This window comes from Manis javanica, chromosome 1 (genome assembly GCF_040802235.1).
Source record: "Manis javanica isolate MJ-LG chromosome 1, MJ_LKY, whole genome shotgun sequence".
Taxonomy (NCBI): domain Eukaryota; kingdom Metazoa; phylum Chordata; class Mammalia; order Pholidota; family Manidae; genus Manis; species Manis javanica.
Window position 1 is genome coordinate 82,175,840 of NC_133156.1, and position 18,739 is coordinate 82,194,578.

The 18,739-nt window shown below is 32.4% G+C and overlaps 1 protein-coding gene across 11 annotated transcripts in view; it reads left to right on the forward strand.

Annotated features, from left to right (window-relative positions):
• TMEM161B (transmembrane protein 161B) overlaps positions 1 to 14,914 on the forward strand; it is a 69,491-nt gene extending 54,577 nt beyond the window's left edge. For 5 of the 11 annotated variants that reach the window (XM_073234332.1, XM_073234331.1, XM_073234325.1 and 2 more), the window contains 7 exons: positions 3,533 to 3,684; positions 4,157 to 4,217; positions 4,712 to 4,852; positions 7,483 to 7,596; positions 11,135 to 11,309; positions 12,317 to 12,413; positions 13,535 to 14,904. In XM_073234332.1, the coding sequence (XP_073090433.1) occupies positions 3,533 to 3,684; positions 4,157 to 4,217; positions 4,712 to 4,852; positions 7,483 to 7,596; positions 11,135 to 11,309; positions 12,317 to 12,413; positions 13,535 to 13,812 (1,018 nt within the window). In that variant the 3' untranslated portion in view covers positions 13,813 to 14,904. Of the gene's footprint in view, positions 1 to 3,532; positions 3,685 to 4,156; positions 4,218 to 4,711; positions 4,853 to 7,482; positions 7,597 to 11,134; positions 11,310 to 12,316; positions 12,414 to 13,534 lie in introns of all 11 variants that reach the window. The other 6 variants (XM_037012087.2, XM_037012088.2, XM_037012091.2 and 3 more) reach the window with 4 other exon arrangements.
• Positions 14,915 to 18,739: the final 3,825 nt, after the last annotated feature.

The window sequence follows — 18,739 nt, forward strand, 5'->3', positions numbered from 1 at the left end:
GCAGATTCTGCTTTTATCTCCTCTTGCTGGAGACTCTTGATTACTCTCAGGGTCCTGTCCTGGATATATAATCTTCCTAATTCTTTCCTTGAAAAGTCTTTATTTAAGCAATTATAGACTACCAGTGTTTGTCTTTGAAATGAGAGCATAAGTGCAAAAACTCTGAAATGAATGATATTATTATAGAAAAAGATAAAAATAGTAAAAGAATGTATGCAGTGATTAAGTTGTAGAAAAGTTTTTAAAAATTCACATTACATCTTAAAATGACATGGAAACTAAATGTGCTTTATTAAATACCCATTGGTCATTTTAATTGAAATTAACATCCTATCAATTTGACAATTCTACTTAAGCTTAATATAAAATCATGCCAATTTGTGCAGTGATGCAGTATACTCTTATTGCTTACACATAATTTAGTATCTGTTAGCCAAAACAGGAAGAAGATTGACAAATCTGCTTAGGAAAATTTGTACAATAATGTTAGGTGACTTTAGAAAGAATTTTGAAGGAGTAACACATGGAAACATCACAGAATACTACAATGCAAAATAACTGCAATGTAAACATCACTCCTTAAATTTATTCCGTAATTTGCAGAGATTATTGCTTTTGCAGACTTTGAGTACTAGAGGATTTATTTCCCTTGTTATAAAAATAATTTGGCTCCCCCTTCCCCTAGGACTCAATATCAAAGAAAAACTGACATATTTTATTATGTGGATTAGCTTTTTTACTTCAGTAGAGTTCCAGATTTCTGTGTTGTTCTGTACCCAGAGTAATGTAGAGTTAAGTTGAGCTAGATACTGTGTGTTAGGGAGCTGAATATTTGGTAGGATAATAATTGTAAACCAGTGGAATGTGCTTGTTTATTTCTTATGTTAAAAAATAATTTCTTCAGATACTTGACCATTATATATATACAACCTGAGTTATGATGAATATAAGAAGACATTGAGAATGAAAATAACACTTGGTTAAATGTCTTCGTTTGCTGAGGCTCTAATATATGTATTTCTGGTCATGTTTCCTAAGTCACATATTCATTACAGCAAATATGAAAACATACAGGGGTCTTTTTTATCTAAAAGCTCAGAGGTTATCATGTAGCTCTTCATTATCTGGTTTAGTCTTGTCTAAGAAGCAAATCAGTTCCAGTTTACATGCAGATTGTATTCTAAAATGCTTGGAAGTTAAATAATCTTTTGTATTTTTTTTAGAGAAATAATGCTATAAATGGTATTACTGCTCCCCTACCCCCAAGATTAGCTCATGAAAATTCTTTGGTCCTATAATGTAGCATACAAGACCATATTTTTTTCCAAAGAAAATACCATAGCTAGTAAGTAATTAGGAAAACAAACTTGAGAAAGTATTTATCTTGGATCATGGTATTTGTGAAAAAGGAGAGATTTGTATGAAGGGGAGATTAGCCAGAGTGGAATTAACTGAGTTGAGAAGATGAAAGTCAGGAAGGGGGTGGTACTCACTGAAAAATCAGGTGCATGACTGAAGGAGGTTAGTAAAGATACTTCCCATCACAGTCTTCTGAGGCATAGTTGCCTGGAGAATAGGTGGGTAAAGATTAGCTATTCCTTTAGTTAGTTTTTTAAAAATATTTTAAAGGGGGAACTATCCACTAAATAAGCCTTAGGAAAAGGCTTTGTAAAACCCAGAAAATCCTTGAAATTTATAACCATGAGTGATAAATAAATTTATTTTTTGTTATTACCAATGATAAAGGCAAATCTTACACTAAAGCTTTTCTATATTGATTGCTTTTTATTTTGAGTATATTATACCAGAAAAACTGTTCTGATACCATTCTTCTGAAGGTCTATTTACAATTAAAGCAAAGAATTAGTACTATTTCAGTTTACCTCTACTGCCTCGTGAAACATTATTTCTGTGGCAGAATACATCCACCAATTGTTTGAGTACCTACTGTGTGCCAGGCATTCTTCTGATACTTTCACTGCAACAGTTCACAAGAGACAAGAATCCTTGATATCATGGAGTTTATTTTCTAGTAGAGATTATTTCAAAGTCAGTTTGAGAAATGCCAGCTAGTCATGTGTATTACCTTGAAGTTGGCTTAGGAAAGGTGCCTACAGGGACAGCAGCTTGGACTCTACATTTATATCCAGTATCCTAGATAGTTTCCTAGAAGATAATGGGTAATAACTATATGGACTATTTTAAAATAGGGCAACAAAGGGCAGTTTCCTTTTAAGGAGCACAGACATGAGTCCTTACCTTCGCCCAGTCTACTGTATAAGGATTCTTCTGTTTATGAGAATGTTTGAAGTATTTACCTCTGTCATGGCAGCTGTTTGTAAAAGATATTGTGTGTTACTGCTAAATTGCCATGTAAATTAATTTATTTACTGCTAACTTAAAACTGCTATCACAGTTTTGTAGAGGCAATATCATAAGTTGTCAAGTGAATAGACTGGATCCAGACCACCTAGATTTAAATTTCAACTGCTTCTAATGTAGCGGTGTGATCTTGGGCAAGTTACTTAACCTTTCTGTGCCACAGTTTTTGAAAATGTGTAATGATAGTAGTTGGCCAATGTGAGGATGAAAAAAATGAATTAATGCCTAGCACTTGGCAAGTGCTAAATGACAGGTGTTATTGTTTCTATGCTTGATATATAGTTTATGAAAGAGCTGCTTTAAAACAATTTTTGGCAAGCACCTTATTTTGTTTAATGGTTTTATGCTTTCTAGAAGAGCAATTTGGTGTAGTGGAAATCTGGAGTTAATCTTTGGATCATCCACTGAATTGATCAATTATTAAGAGAGGAATTCAGATAAAATGATCTTTTTAATATTTTCATGTAAAATTAAAATATTTAAATATTTTTCAGTAGGTGAACATGTTGAACCTTTGGTTGTTTTTGAGCACTCAACTGGGAATTTTCTGTACAGTTTTTTGTTTAATCATGTTGTAAAGTAGTGATCCTAGACAGTTTTTATCCCACAGCTTATCAGTGGCTTAGTAATTCTCAAATTCTGAATTGTTGGATGATGTACAGATAATTCCTGTGATGTGTATTTGTGTGTTTAATTTTGTATAAACTACTTGAAAAAACAGTCCCAGTAAAAAGTAGTTCCCTAAAGTTAACCTGTATTTTGGCTTTTCATGTTACTGAGAACCTATTTCATAAAATGGTTATAATAAACTCCTAGTAAAATTTGAGTCATATAAACTAAAAATATATTATTTCCCCTAATTACAACTTAATGTGTATATGTACACTTTTGATTAATTTAAAAATGTTACAAACTTCACTTAGATTTGCTTTGTTGAGAAATTTATTGTTTTTAATGTCCCATTTCCTGCAAGACTATTTAGATTTTCATTAGTTTTTCACTCCTTCCAAAGGAAATCTTGTAGTTATGCATGGTTTAGAATCAAAACAAATGCTGTAGTCAAATTTTATTGGAGTTCAACTCCTGTATAGATGGTTGTATTTAATTCCCACAGTTATTTGTGGTTTTTCCTGAACTTTTCCTTCTGCAGCAAAGTTCTATTTTCATTAACTACACACTATTTTAAAGTAGAAGATGGTGGTGAAAGATCGGTCTGTGTTACCTTTGGATTTTTTTTCTTCGTGAAAGCAATGGCAGTCTTGATTGTAACAGAAAACTATTTGGAATTTGGACTTGAAACAGGTAATAATTAAACACAATTTTTAAAATCAGTGTTGCTTTAGTGTTAATTTTGACTTCAGTATTAAATTTTATATCTGATGTTTTTAAAAATAGCCTTGAGGTATATATTCTATAATATTCTAAATAACCTTTACTATTAAGTAAAATCTTCCTTAGTTTTGTTTTTGTTACCTTTTTCCAATAGTGCTGACCCCTCCCAATTTTTTCCTTACAGTTAAATAAATTTCTGTAATGCTAAAGTTTACTCACATACATAAAGATGCAAATTTTATGCACTCATGGAATGTACAAATATCAAAGGGATGTTTTCAAAGACTGTTCCTACTAATCAAATTTTATTGCATTATAACATACTAATTAATTAGCACATGAAAGAACTAAGCTAGTCACTTCAAAATTAAAGATGCTCTGTTTTCTAACATTTTATTTCCAAAGAAAGATTCTGTATTAACAGTAATTTTTTCCTCTACAGGGTTTACAAATTTTTCAGACAGTGCGATGCAGTTTCTTGGAAAGCAAGGTTTAGAATCTCAGTAAGTTTTTTAAAAATTAAGCATTCCTTAAATTTAAATTTATACTTTTAGAAAAACAGCATTTACTATAAATCGTTCATTTTTAAGCAGTGAAGGAGTTTTTTTTAAATAGAACTGTCACTTGTAGAAATAGTCTTACTAGTAATTTTCACATTTGTATAAACTTAGTATCTTTCATAGAACATATTTGGATTTGCTCTTACTTGACTTCATTTGTTGCCACCAGAGATGAAACAAAATTTGTATTTGAGTCTTGTATCAATTCTATGTGGCATGTGTAGGTTGGATTGTTACAAATGTGGTTGAAGAGATTCATGATGTATAGTTCTCCAAAATCCATTATAATTCAATGAAAAGAAGTCTCTTCATAGAAGTTAGTTTATTTTATATTACTATTATTATTGTGGTTTGTAATACAATTGATTAGAAGAAAGGAAATTGGTAGAAAGTTAACTTTAAAAAATTTTCAGCTTCTTAAAATATTTTATTTTTAGGGGTCCTGTTTCAAAACTTACTTTCAAATTTTTCCTGGCTGTTTTCTGTTCACTCATTGGGGCTTTTTTGACATTTCCTGGATTACGGCTGGCTCAAATGCATCTGGATGCCTTGAATTTGGCAACAGAAAAAATTACACAGTAAGCGGAAAATGTACATAAGCACATGCAGATAAATATATGTTTTCCATCTTAATGAAGGTATATTATTGTAATGAAATAATTATTGTATAAAAATGAATATTTTGTCATAGTATTTTCTCTTTCTAGTGTAAAATTTTAAGTCCTGTGTTTAAAAAAAATACCGTCAATTACTAAATTTCTGTTTTACCTATTAAAAGGAAATAACAATATTTATGTTAGTTTCTTAGAGGTCCATATTTATGATATTATAATTTCTACAACTGCACTAAGAATCTAATGAAAATTTCCTTGTCAAACATTTAATTAAAAATTTAATTAAAAATTTGTTTATTTAAATTTTATTGAGATAATTTAATATGTTTATTTATAATATCTTGTTTAAAAGTTATTTAAAGTAAATCTGTATTCATCAGGGATGTTTGTTTTCTTAAATTATTGATGTTTTAAGATTTGTTTAATTCATTATTTTGGGATTGCTAATACTGTACAATGTTAAATTTCATAGATTACTTTTAACTACCAAATTCTATTTTAGTTCTCCAATGGAAAAATCATACTTGAATCACTACATATAGTTCAAAGCCCATTTACTATATTCTTTTTTGCTTCTGACATTTTTTTTGTCGTTGATATAGACACCTTGACAGAACAACAGGTTTATGTCTCTTTCAGTTCATATCTAGATTCAAATTTCCATCTTGTCTTCTTGTTCCGCAGTAGAAACCCAAATTGAAAATACTGCATTTTGAAATATGTACTCATAGTCATTAAGTATCTCTGAGTGATGTTATTTCCTAACATTTCTGCTCTTTAAAACCCTGTATTTAATGATGCAGGTTCTCTAGTCTTTTCACATTCTTATCTCTGTTATCTATGTCATTTTCATTTATTTTTATTTTGACAGTCTTTTTAATTTTTTCCTTACCTCATTTTTCTACATAAGCTTTGTGTGTGTGTTTACTTTTTCTCACCTCCCAGTACACACTCCCTCTTTCTTACCCTCCTTTTACCGAGCATGCTTTTGGCTACATCTTGCCTTTCTCCCAGCATCCGTCACCCTAATAGCTTCTTTTAAAACAAAACCTGCCCCCCCACCTTTGTACACACACTTCAGTCCACTAACCCCCCCCAGTGTTATGATTTAAATGAACTGAAAGGGTGGGTGGAGGGGAGCCCTTCACCAGCCACTGAAACCGCTGTGGGCTGCTCCTTGATACTTGAGTGTTCCCTAGCAACACTGCATACCTAATATTGCTGCTTTCTTCCCCACACCCGGTGGTTTGCCCAGGGTGTGGGATGAAAGAATCACTATTTTATCAAAACATTTAAAGCATTTAGTGATGTGGTGGGGGAGGCACTTTTTAGTTTAATTTTCAGTAAAACATGGCTTCTTTTTAAGATTTTTCCCTTTGGAGATTTGGAGTTTAATTTATATTCAGTTTACTGCAGCCCCCATTGTGTTGTGGCACTCTGCCTTGATATAACAGTGTGGGCAAGTGAGTTCCGTTGTGAGAGTAGCATGACTGGCACAAAGAGCAGCATTCTGCTCACTCCCATGGCCAGGCACTAGTACTTGTTTTAATGCCAGAACTTAGAACCAGAGTTCCACTTTTCCCTGTCAGGTGCTCATGGTTTCCTGACTCAGCCTTGTTTCCTCACATAGATCACTGTCGTTTGCATGGTAGTGACATTTAAAAATGTGTGTGTGTGTGTACGTGTGTGTGTTTTAAACTCACTCCCCAGTTTAACTCTTTAGCATGGTTGATAATGAAAGCAGTATATTGTATAGTCTGAAGAATTTGTCTTTTTTCTATAATAGGAACAATATTTATGTCATCTGTGTCTATAGGAAACAAACTTGAGCCAACACTTAACAGTGAAGTTTTAGCTCAGACCTGAAACCTTTTGTTGTGTTAGGTATATTGCCTTGTCAGGAGTAATGTAAATTTTCTTAATTTGTAGAGGATAAGGAAGTTAATTTCAGGTATGTTGATAATACTCCAAGGAGTAATAAAAATATGTTAATCACTTATGATTTTAACAATGTAATTAAAACATTATACATGATCACTACATAGCTAAAGGTTCCTCAGTTACAAGTTGTTTCAGTAGGTTCCATCTGTTTTATGTCTTCTTGTATTATGGCCCTTGCTAATCACTGTCTCTTAATTTGTAAGTAATAAGGAGGCAGTTTGTTTCAGCTGCACTGAAAAGTTTCAAAAGATAACTATACTGAGAATCTACAGGACTCATTGACTATGAAAGTTAGAGAATCATTTAAGAGCCTGTGTATTAAGTCAGGGAGTTAGTAGGGGACTGTTAGAGAATACTAGAATAGACATGAACAGATGTAGATTTTAGTGCTGAATATGTCTCTGTTACTATTGTCATGAGCAAGTCTTTTAACTTTCCTGGATCTAAAATGTTCTCATCTGAAAAATTAAAGAGGTAATTTGCAAGGGCTCAAATCAGTGTTAAGTGATAATGATAAATATGAAATAATGGTGACCCTTAATACAGAATACTGAAAATAAGTTCCTACCTATATTTTGTAAGTCCCAAGTTCCTGTAGTTTATTAGTGTGTTTTGTTTCTGGATTTTTATATTTATTTCTTATATACTTTCAGAACATTACTTCATATCAACTTCTTGGCACCTTTATTTATGGTTCTGCTCTGGGTAAAACCAATCACCAAAGACTACATTATGAACCCACCATTGGGTAGAGAAAGTGTCCCTTTGTAAGTATGGGTATTTGAGGACTACTTTTTGTTTCATTATATAATCAAAACTGTTTTCCAAAATACTATTTAAATTTTTTAATGATAGGACACTATTTTTAAAACATTAATAGAAATGCTAAAAAATGGGTTACAAAGTTGAAACTATAGGTCATTGTTTAACCATTTTGTGATCTTTATTAATGAAAACGAATGATTATTACCCTGTACTAGTGTCTTACACACTTGTAAGATTTTTCTGCTTTCTTATTTAATATTCAGTTGTTAACCTTTTTTCTGTTCTTGTGCCTATTTTGAAGTTGTGCCTATTGTGAAAACTCCGGAGGAAAAATGTGTGGTATAAATTAAAATTCTCATCTCACATATATATATTCAACTCCTATAAGAGTTAACATTTCTGTATTTTTTTGTTTTGTATTTTGATGAAGTAGTTTTTCAAGTAAATTAGAGACATAACTCTTTTACCCCTCAGTTCTTTGTAATGCACCTCTCAAAAAAAGGACATTTTCCTATACAACAATATTATCACACCTATCAAATTTAAAAATCACATCTTAACATTACTGTCTAATACTAGGTAATACTTCCCCATTAGAAAACTATATTTTAATAGAAGATTATGGTAAGGAAATAAACATTTTATTGAAAGGTATTAATAACTGTACCTGATACGTTAACTCATTGGACTTACAGAACTATGTTGGAGTAATAGAAAGATTCAGAAAGAACTGGTTCCAATCCCAGTTCTGATCTTCAATAAAACTATCACTGGAGGGAGATTATTTAACTTTGCTGAGCCTCTGTTTCCCCATCTGGAAAATGAAGATAATAGTATGTACCTCACAAAGTTATCATTGGAATTAAATGAAAGAACACATGTAATGCAACCAGCTGTAAGTGCTTAATGTTCTTTCACTGCTTTGCCTCATCAAAATTAAAATTGAAAACCTTGGCTAGTATGCATTTTATTTTGTGTATTTCTTTTATAACCTGGTACAAATTTGCCTTGGATATATATTCAATGATGATCATGACTTTTTTTTTAAGGCTTTAATCTTACTGAACTAGGGAAGTATCCATTGAAGTTGTGGTTTTTTTCCCCATAAATTGAGCCTTAATGATAATTTTAACTTGACAGATTTACTAAGTATTTAAAAGTAAACCTAAGGATCCAAGGGTTCTAGACAAAATCTCAGAAACTTCTAACTCATGTTTTTGATCCTGAAAGCATTCCCAGTCCTTCCTTGAAGTTTGGTCATAGAAATTAGATTTTATCCTCCTGTAATTATGTTCTCTCATTTTATGTTTGCCTTAATTTAATTAGTAAAACAAGGAAACTAGCATTTATGATCCATCCATCATAAGTCAGTTATTATGCTAGGTATTGAAACTTTACATATTTTATCTCATTCATTCTTACAGTAATTCCCTATTTGTGATTGCTGTTTTCAGCCCGTTTTATAAATGAAATAAGAAATTCAGAAGTTAAATAATTTGGCTAAGGTTATTCAGCCAGATTTGGAGTATATAAAGCATTTAGTGGTTATACCAACATTTCTTTCCCACTTTTAGCCTGACTAAACTTTTGCAGATTAGTAGTAAATACTATGCTTAAAGGAAATGGGGATAAGGAATTTTTCCTTTGGGTATATATTAAATTACAGAAAAAATTTTGTTATGCACAAAGACTTAGGATCCTGTTCCTATAGCTTTGTTTCCTTTGTACTATCCCCATTTCTGACCTGCTTCATAAACATTCTTACCTTTGCTCCATCCTATTGTGTTTTGTCAGACCATTATATTAAGTGGTTAGATAAAGGAGATTTTTTATTTTGTTTGAAATCCAAAGTCCATGTGTTAGATTGAGAAAGAATGGCTGCCTATCAATCAAAGAGAATGAGATGAAGAAGAAAGCAAATGACAGGTTCTTCGTCTGTCACATCGACTAAATGCTTTGTGGAAAGTTCTTTATTTGTAGGCAGAAGCAAAAATGGTTAAAAAGCAATGTCAACATGAAAATGTATTTAAATCCATCCATGTGTTCTGATTTGGCATCAAAAAATAAAATGTGGGCAGAGTCCATTTGTGCTTGGCCCTTGTAAGAAGAAAACCAAAAGAGAAAGTATACAGTAAAACCTAGAATGGCGTTAGTAATTTGGAGAAATTTCTTCTGTGTGTTCTTCACCTCTATGTTTTATCCCAGCTCAGTCTCCTTCCTGAGATATCCCATCAGATGAACTAACCAAATCTTTTCTATGAAGTTAGTTAAATAATCTGAATTTGACGGTAATGTTTAATGACTATTATCTTAAAATCCTGAACTGCTCATAAACTGAGCAGTTAACTTTTGATTCATTGCCTTATTCCATTCTCTTCATTTCTATTATCTGTTACTGTCAAAGTCTGTCTTATAGCTGTCTTGAGGATGCTACCAGTCAAACCTCCGTATTGTACAACTCCAGGGAGCCCAGTATACAGGCCATCTGGAAAGGTTCAAGGCTGTGAATGACCTCACGTCTTGTGTACTTTCAGTCTCACATGAATGACTTGTTATTTCATTGTTCATTATAGTGGAAATGTGTTGGTGAAAAGTTATGCCTTTATTCTTCCTAGTCAACCGTGCTTTTCCATTGAAATTTTATATCACATGTTAAGTGCCTAATGTGATTAGAATAGATGCCCAGCATCGTCTAGACATGACTTTTTAATTACAGTGTTACACTTTATCAAAGCAGAAACCATGATCTTCTAAAAACATTAAACCCCAAAGGATATCAGAAGTTATCTCCTTTTTAACGTCCTTTAATGCGTCCTTCTCTAGTAGTATAGTTTCTGAAAAAATGTCTGAAGGATACATCTTCTCACCTGGAATCCTAACTGTAGCCTTGAGGAATTGCTCAGAACTGAGCCAGCTTCAGCATATCACAGGTTAAATTAACTTGTTGGAGAGGAATCTGAGGCATCTGATTTTTTCATAATAAATCAGAATTCTTGCTTTTCCAATGATCCCAATCAGGAATTTGCAGAGTGAAAGATCCTATTTGAATATCTATATAATGAGACAAAATTCAAGCCAGTAATAAGTGGGTTATTGACTTCATAGTTCCACAGGCAATCTGTGGTTTCCTTTCTCCTTTTCTCTAAGATCACCCAACTTTTCTTATCATTTCACAATCAATCTTGGTTTCCTTTCTCCTTTTCTCTAAGATCACCCAACTTTTCTTATCATTTCACAATCAATCTGTATTCCATGGAGGAGGGTGGATAAGGAAGAGGATCTCAAGTATTGCTCCACATTTTTCTTCTAGATATCTGTTACTACTTTACTTTTATGATAATTTTATCTGCCTGGTTCTGTTATGCAAGTGAAACTATTATATAGTTAAGTCTGTAGTAGAGTAGGATACTTTTTGTTTTATACTTTCACTGTGGCTGAGTATAGATTTCCTATAGCTCATATAGAGTGAACATTGGCATGTGTAACTGTGCTGGCATATTTTGGTCTTTGAGAGCACCATATCAACTTTTTTGTCTGTAGAATGACAGAAGCTACATTCGATACTCTGCGACTCTGGCTAATAATTCTGCTGTGTGCTTTACGGTTGGCCATGATGCGTAGTCACCTGCAAGCTTACTTAAACTTAGCCCAGAAATGTGTGGATCAGATGAAGAAAGAAGCAGGGCGTATCAGTACAGTTGAGCTACAGAAAATGGTAAGTTTTACACTGTAGTCAGAATAAGAAATAGCAAATGCTATGAGGTAAGTAAAACAAATACTTGGTTTCCTTTAACAGTAATTTCACCCCAAAATATTCTTATTGTAAATAAATGGAATAACCTTAAATTGATAGATGTAAAAGAGACCTTGATCTGAGTTTGGCTAAGTGAGGAGAGGGTCTCAGTTCCTCTTCCGGCCTTAAGTGCTCTAAATATCCTGCAGTTTGGGTTACAAAGCTATAGTATATCTACTATTGCTAAATGCGACTCCCAAATTGATTTGAAAGATATTACAGATATTATTGTCCAGCCTTTATAACTCTACGTTTTAGTGATTAAATTTAATCCTTTTAACATTATTCCAAATACTTGAATATGAAACATAAATAGTTAATTTAATGGGGAGTCCAGAGAAGGAAAGTACTAGGAATCCATCCACCTTGATAGTAGACTGGATCTATAATCCAGTCATTGGGTATTGGGTCCTCGTTTTTTATTCTCCCTTATAGTTAGGAGTATTTATCAAGATTCAGGTTTTGTTCTGTTTTGCCTTTTGTATGTTTTCATACTTTCCACAATTTCACCTCAGTTGAATGTGTTCATATGGAATGGGGATTAAAAGGTTTTTATTTATGAGGGGTTTATGCTCACATATGACTGCCTATTGTTTAATTTGATGTTTTAGGTGCTGTCTTTAGAGATTTTATGAAATGTATGTGAATAAAAAACACTGAATTTTAGTGGTTATTTTCTCCAATAATCACTTACAAGCTATTTTTAAGGAATTTAATGTTTTCACATTTTAAAAAACATCTTCAAACTGAGCTTTTCTAAAGTCAGTTGTGGGGCATTTACACTGAAGTGTAAAACACTACCATTTAGCTTCCTTCCCCTGAAAGGATTACTTAGCTTTTAGACAATTCAGTTCGACAATTATATGAAAGTTTAATTTGTTCATAGCATGTCAGCTGTATTAAACACTTAAGAATATTGTTGGTTGCAGGTTGCTCGAGTCTTTTACTACCTTTGTGTCATTGCACTGCAGTACATGGCTCCTCTGGTAATGCTGCTTCATACAACGCTACTTTTGAAAACACTAGGTAGGCCTGCTCTGGCAACTGGGAAACATGGTTTGTTTTCTACCTATAACTGATAATGCTTTTTGTTACCTATGAAGAAATACATCCCTTAAAATTGTTTGTCACTTTAAAAGTTTTAAGAAGACACATGGGAAAATTTTATCTCTAGAAGTTGATTTGTTATCTTGGTTTTGAAAACTCAGGCCGATACTATTTTAGAACATGTTTTACTTAGAAGAATTGTTTGCTAACTGTTAACTCCCTAATTATTGAGTTACCTAAGTGAACACCCTTGATCTTAGTTATTTTGGGTGGTAAGAGGATGATTTAAGATTTTGTTATTAAACAAGGTACTTACAAATTTATATGAATTACAGAATTCTCTGGTGAGTTCTACTTTAGATAACTTAGGTTAATAAAGATTTCTCAGTGGAAGAACAAAGTTCTCCTTATAAGTCTGTTCACTTATAAGCTATCAAGTCCCTGTAATTATTCAAGAAGTATCTTAGATGAGACAGTCTGCCAATGTAGGGGCTTAAGAACTCCAGAAGAACTAAAAGTTTTATTTGAGTAGGCTTAGTAGATACCACAGAGCTGATGATAGATGTAAATGTCCTTTAGGAATCTATGAAACATAAAGGAGTAGCTCAGTTGTAAATTATGTGACTCATATCCTATCCAGCATAAGAAAGTATCTGATGAAAAAATTTCTAGAAGCTATTAATAGCCTCTCACTGAAGTCATTGATAATTTCTGAGAAAGAAATTTATTCTGATATTCTAGAGGTAGAAAAGATTTCTAAGAAGTTACTGAGTCTTTCCTTGTTACTCCAGTAGAGGTAGTTGATTCATGTATTATACAAGGAAAAAATTGTTTTTATTATTTTACCATATTTTAATGCAGTTAATTAAAAGTAAATTAGACTTTTTACCTTTTATGTGTACTTTCACTGATAAGGCCAGAATGTAGTCTGGTCAAGTTAAGTGAATTTTTTTACCAGGTTATAGACAGATTTACTATTTTACTTATATTTTCAATGTAAAATAATTTGCTATGCTACTAAATTTCTTGTTCTTAATTTCAAATATAAGTTAAAGAAGTTAGTTACTCTTCACGTTTTATTTGCATCTTGAATTTTCTAGGTAATCATTCCTGGGGGATCTATCCAGAATCAATCTCTACCTTGCCAGCAGATAATAGTCTGTCCTCCAATTCTGTTTATTCTGAATTACCATCTGCTGAAGGGAAGATGAAGGTAACTGTTACACAAATAACAGTGGCACTAAGCAGCTTAAAAAACATTTTCACTCCTCTGCTTTTTCGAGGACTTCTGTCTTTTCTGACCTGGTGGATTGCTGCTTGTCTCTTTTCTACAAGCCTTTTTGGGCTTTTCTATCACCAGTATCTGACTGTGGCATGAATCTCAGTTAGCAAAGTGGATATCCAAGTCACACTTTGAATTCAAACATTTGTGCCCTTGAAGGGCTGATGAAAACCAGAAGAAAGCAAAATCAAAGGCAAACAAGAAACATATCAGAATATCTTACTTTAAATGCTTCCTCTGTATCCTCAGGGTGAATTAATGGTATAATATTTAAGATTACAGAATAGATTATTAACTACTATACTGTGGCATTGGAATTTTAACTCCTTGTATTAACTGATGTGAGAGGGCTATCTACAAGGGTGATACTTCTGATTACCTTGGTTTACAGAAACTTCTAGCAGTCTTGAAACTTCTCATATGACTTCAGTTATTGATTGATTGCTCTTAATGGTATTAAGGTACTGTTAATATTCCTAGTGGCTACCTATAGAACAATCTTCAAACTGAGCCGTGCTTTAGGGGAGGGAAAGGAGCTAAAGTTGCTTCTGTTGGTAATGTATTAGTCACTCTTCAAACAATAATTGCAAAATCCAACAGAAAGAAAGAAATAGCTACTGTATATTACAGTAAAGAAAGCTGCATAGTAATTTTAAATTTAATGGAAATGTACATGCTTACTGTCCACAAGTACTGCTGCTTAAGAGTAGCAAGAGTATTGTTTTAAAAGGTATTCTGTCCAACTTGAGGGATCTTTTAAAAGGATTGGCTATATGAACATTTGCAATCTTGCTGTTAGGTTTGGACTCCCATATTTTATTTTATTCTATGATCCTAAATATAGTTCTTTTTAATAGTCTAAAAATATTTATCAATATTGATCAGACTTAAAAAAATTTCTTTGGAATCCTGCTGACTACCTGTATGTATTGTATATATATTATATATTAAATATATAATATATTGAGATGATAAAAGGTAAAAATATTGGATCCTTATAATATTTTAAGTTGCTGAATGTATGTTAAAATGTGATTGAATGAGATGTATTTGTATCTAGAAATTTTCTTTTTGGAATGAGATTAAAATACATTTTAGAAGTTCATCCGAGTAAGCAATTTATTTGTTGCCTGTGTATGAGAGTACTTAATATTTTATAAATACTTAGATATTTTTCCCAAGTTAAAATCATTTTTCTGTCACTTTCAAAAACAGAACCATTCCCACTCCAACCTACAGGTATCATTTAAACCCCTGTTAATTAAATAAGACTTGTTTTAAATTTGTAGTGTTTAAAATTATAAATACTAAAATTTAAATAAGACTCTTCTTGATGGTTTTTATATCTAAAACCTCAAATGAATGATTACAGTTATAAAGGGAATGAATATAAGAGATAAACAGGTTTTTGTTTTTTTTTTTGAAGAAGAATTTTTAGAAAGACTTCCATACAACTTTCTTGAGAGGCTGTATATTACATTTCAGTGCTATGATCACTATTGGAAGCAGTTTTGAAACTGTTCTTTTGGAATTACTTAACAAGGTTTGTGGTCCACATTCATTTGACTAATTTCAATACAGCAAATTCCTGCTTTTGGTATAAATTAAATATTTTGGAAGAAGTTGCTATTTTTAGTAAGTACTTAAGTTGGGTTAAAACTCTTTGGTTGAAAGTAATTGTGACTAAAGCCTAATATCATAGTTCATGTGTATTTCCAAAAGACGCATCCCAAATATATCTTGAGATATATCAGCATCCATAGAATAAGTTCCTTGTAACAAGGTTATAGCTAAGTATGACATTTATTTTTTACATAACGTTTACCACATGTTGGACTTGAAAAGAATCTCACCTGGTATTTATAACATTTTTATTAAAGAGCCACATTTAAAAAATTGTAATTGAAGTTATTATTTTGAGTTTCAAAGATTGTACTGTGGAGTAATGTGGGAGAAAAATGGCGTAGAATTCATTATTGGATGGAATAACATGTATTTCTAAAATACTATTGATTCACTCTTTTTAAACTTGAGTTCTCCCTAAGTATACTAAGAACTTGTACAAACTGCGTATTAATTTAAGCGATGGATTTGGTTTAGGTTTCGTTAGCCTTTCACAGCAAATCTGAAGACAATGACGGTTGTAACTATTAACTGGCTTATTTAAGCATTTTGTCTTTATACCAGGAATTATGTTAAGTGTAAAAGGGTTTGTACTGTATTTAAGCCAAATAATTTTTTGAGATATAACTGATATATAATGTTTTAGTTTTAGTTTGATCTACACATATATTGTTAAATGATTCCAAATAATTCTAAAAATCTAAATTAAGCCAGCAGAATTTTAAAATTTTTTATGTTGAATCCTAGTCATTATAAATGCTTGAAAGGTCAGTTATTTTTATTTTATATTTTGGCCAAATTAACTAGGAACCATTATAATCTTGCTTTATAGGATTTGTGAAAATTTATTTGACAATTTGTTGATTACTTTCCCTCCTACTCCCCTACCCCCAATGAATTGCACTATAAAAATCAGAGCTCTCTTCTCCCGACTACACCTTTTGGTTTGTCTGAAATGAAAAGCATATAATTTTATCTTAATATCCGTATGCATTTTGATTATCTTTGGTACTTTCCCCAGAAGTCCAGTTGCTATGCATAAATGACCAGTGCATCCAAGCAGAATGGACTCAGACTCATTGTCTTATTGTTTCTGATATAAATATCATTGGTAAAATAGTAACATTTCTTACTGAGTTATGATTCAGAAGAGATATTCATCCATTAATGGAATTGATAGGTCCAGGAAGCAATAAGTGGAATTCACTATGAAATCTATAATTGGAACTTCACTAGATTTTATTCTTTCAAATGAAAGATTAAATTCTCAGTACTGCAAAGCATAGGGTCTCAACATTCTCTGAATTCATACACACTTTCTGAGCCACCTCATAATTGAAAATGGTCTATCATGCTATATGTCTCTATTCAAAATAAAACTAAGTGATTTTTGAATGTGGATCATCCTGTGTCTTCACAGAGCTTTAGGTGGCTTAAAGAATCAGATTTAAACACACTTATGATCCTAGAGCTTGTACCCAGTGTCTCAAATAGTCATACAGTCTCATCTTTTAACTCCCACTCTTCTCATTATGTCTATACCCTGGGTTTTTAGCTGCGCTGATTATATGCCATGAAAAGTCTGACATGGACACTGAGGATGATCAAAAGCTAATGTCAACATTTCCATTCTTTAAAATGGTAAACATTTTACTTATTTTTGTTTTCTTCATAAAAAAAAAGTAAAACCAAATAGAGCCTGTTCATATGCATGTCTAGGTGGGCTTGTCTTTGATAATTCAGAGGGAGTGTGTTTTTTTCTATTGTTGTTTTTCTTTTCTTTCCCTTTTAATGCCCTCTGTGTGGTTAGTCCTCCTCTTTCTCCCATTTGGCAAATGACTATTCATTATCTTAAATTGGAGTAGCAGCATAATTTTGTGGAAAGAATATTAATATAAAAGTGAAGAAACATCTCATCCCATTTCTGCCTGCAACTATCTTTGCACTTACTAGGCATTCAACCCATACTAATTAAATGGAACTGAATTATCACTGTTGACCTCAGTTTTATCATATGTACAATAAAAGAGTTTACATGTATGACTATATATTTCTAAATTTGAGATCAGTTTCTCTGTGTTAGCATGAGAAAAGGTAAGTAGTTGTTTTTGGTTTCAGGAATGGTTACATATTATGTTAGAGGACAGTGTTAGTTGAAAATGAATTCACAAAGAGTGTTTTCTCCTAGAATATTTTGGTTTATACTCATTTAATTATTTGTTCAGTAAGTATTTATTGAGTGCTTATAATATTCCAGAACCTACACCCTATATATGGCAGCAAACAAAGCATCAAAATCACTGCCCTCCAAGAGCTTAGAGTCTAGTGGGAGGGTATGGCTCTAAACAAAGTAAATATGAGTCAAATGTAGGATATGTGAGTGGTAAAAGATCTAAGCAGGGAATGGGGAGCCAGGAAAGGGAAAGTATGAAGCTGTTGGGTGGGGGTAGAGAGAAAATTTTAAATAGAGCATTGAGGGTAAGCCTCACTGAGGTGATTTCTGAGTAATGGCCTGAAGTACATGAGGACCATCATAATGTTTTTTTCTTATATCAGTGTAGTTCGTTGGTCAACAAACACTCTTGATTGTTTGGACTTTGCTAATTCTGAGTTTGCTAAAAAAATTTTTTAAAAGATGGACAATATTGTATTATTTACAACAGCCAAGATATGGAAGCAGCCAAAGCATCCATCAATAGATAAATGTTTAAAGAAGAGGTGGTACATTTACACAATGCAATATTACTCCAATATAAAAAAGAAGGAAATCCTGCCGTTTGTGACAACATGGATAGACCTAGAGGGTATTTTGTTAAGTGAAATAAGCCAGGCAGAGAAAGACAAGTGCCATATGATCTCACCTATATGTGGAAACTAAAACCAGAAAAAACCAAAATGAACAAAAGAGCAATACTCAAAGATACCGAGAAGTGACTTGTGGTTACCATGGAGGAGGGGTTGGGATGGGTGGGTGAAGGTGGTGAAGGATAAAAAAGGGAAAAAAAATCTCAATCATAATATAAACTAGTCACAGGGATGAATGTACAGCATAGAGAATATAGTTAGTAGTTCTGTAACATCTTTTATGTTGACAGTAACTACTAGGTGGGGTGAAGATTTAATATGTGTATAATTGTTGAATCACTGTGTTATATACTTGAAACCAATGTAATGTTGTATAGCAAAAAGAAAAAAGATGGGCAGTATTATATATTCTCCTTGTCAGTTGGTGTGTTGAACAGGAAAGATAATAGCCTTTCAGCAAATACAATCTCCGTAGTCCACTTTCTGTAGTTTCTCTGTCAAGTGCTTCTTAATTCAAACATGTTTACATGTTATTTCAGTAGAACTTTTAAAAACTCCAAGGGTTTCAAGTGTTGTAGGACCCTAAAGCAGTATG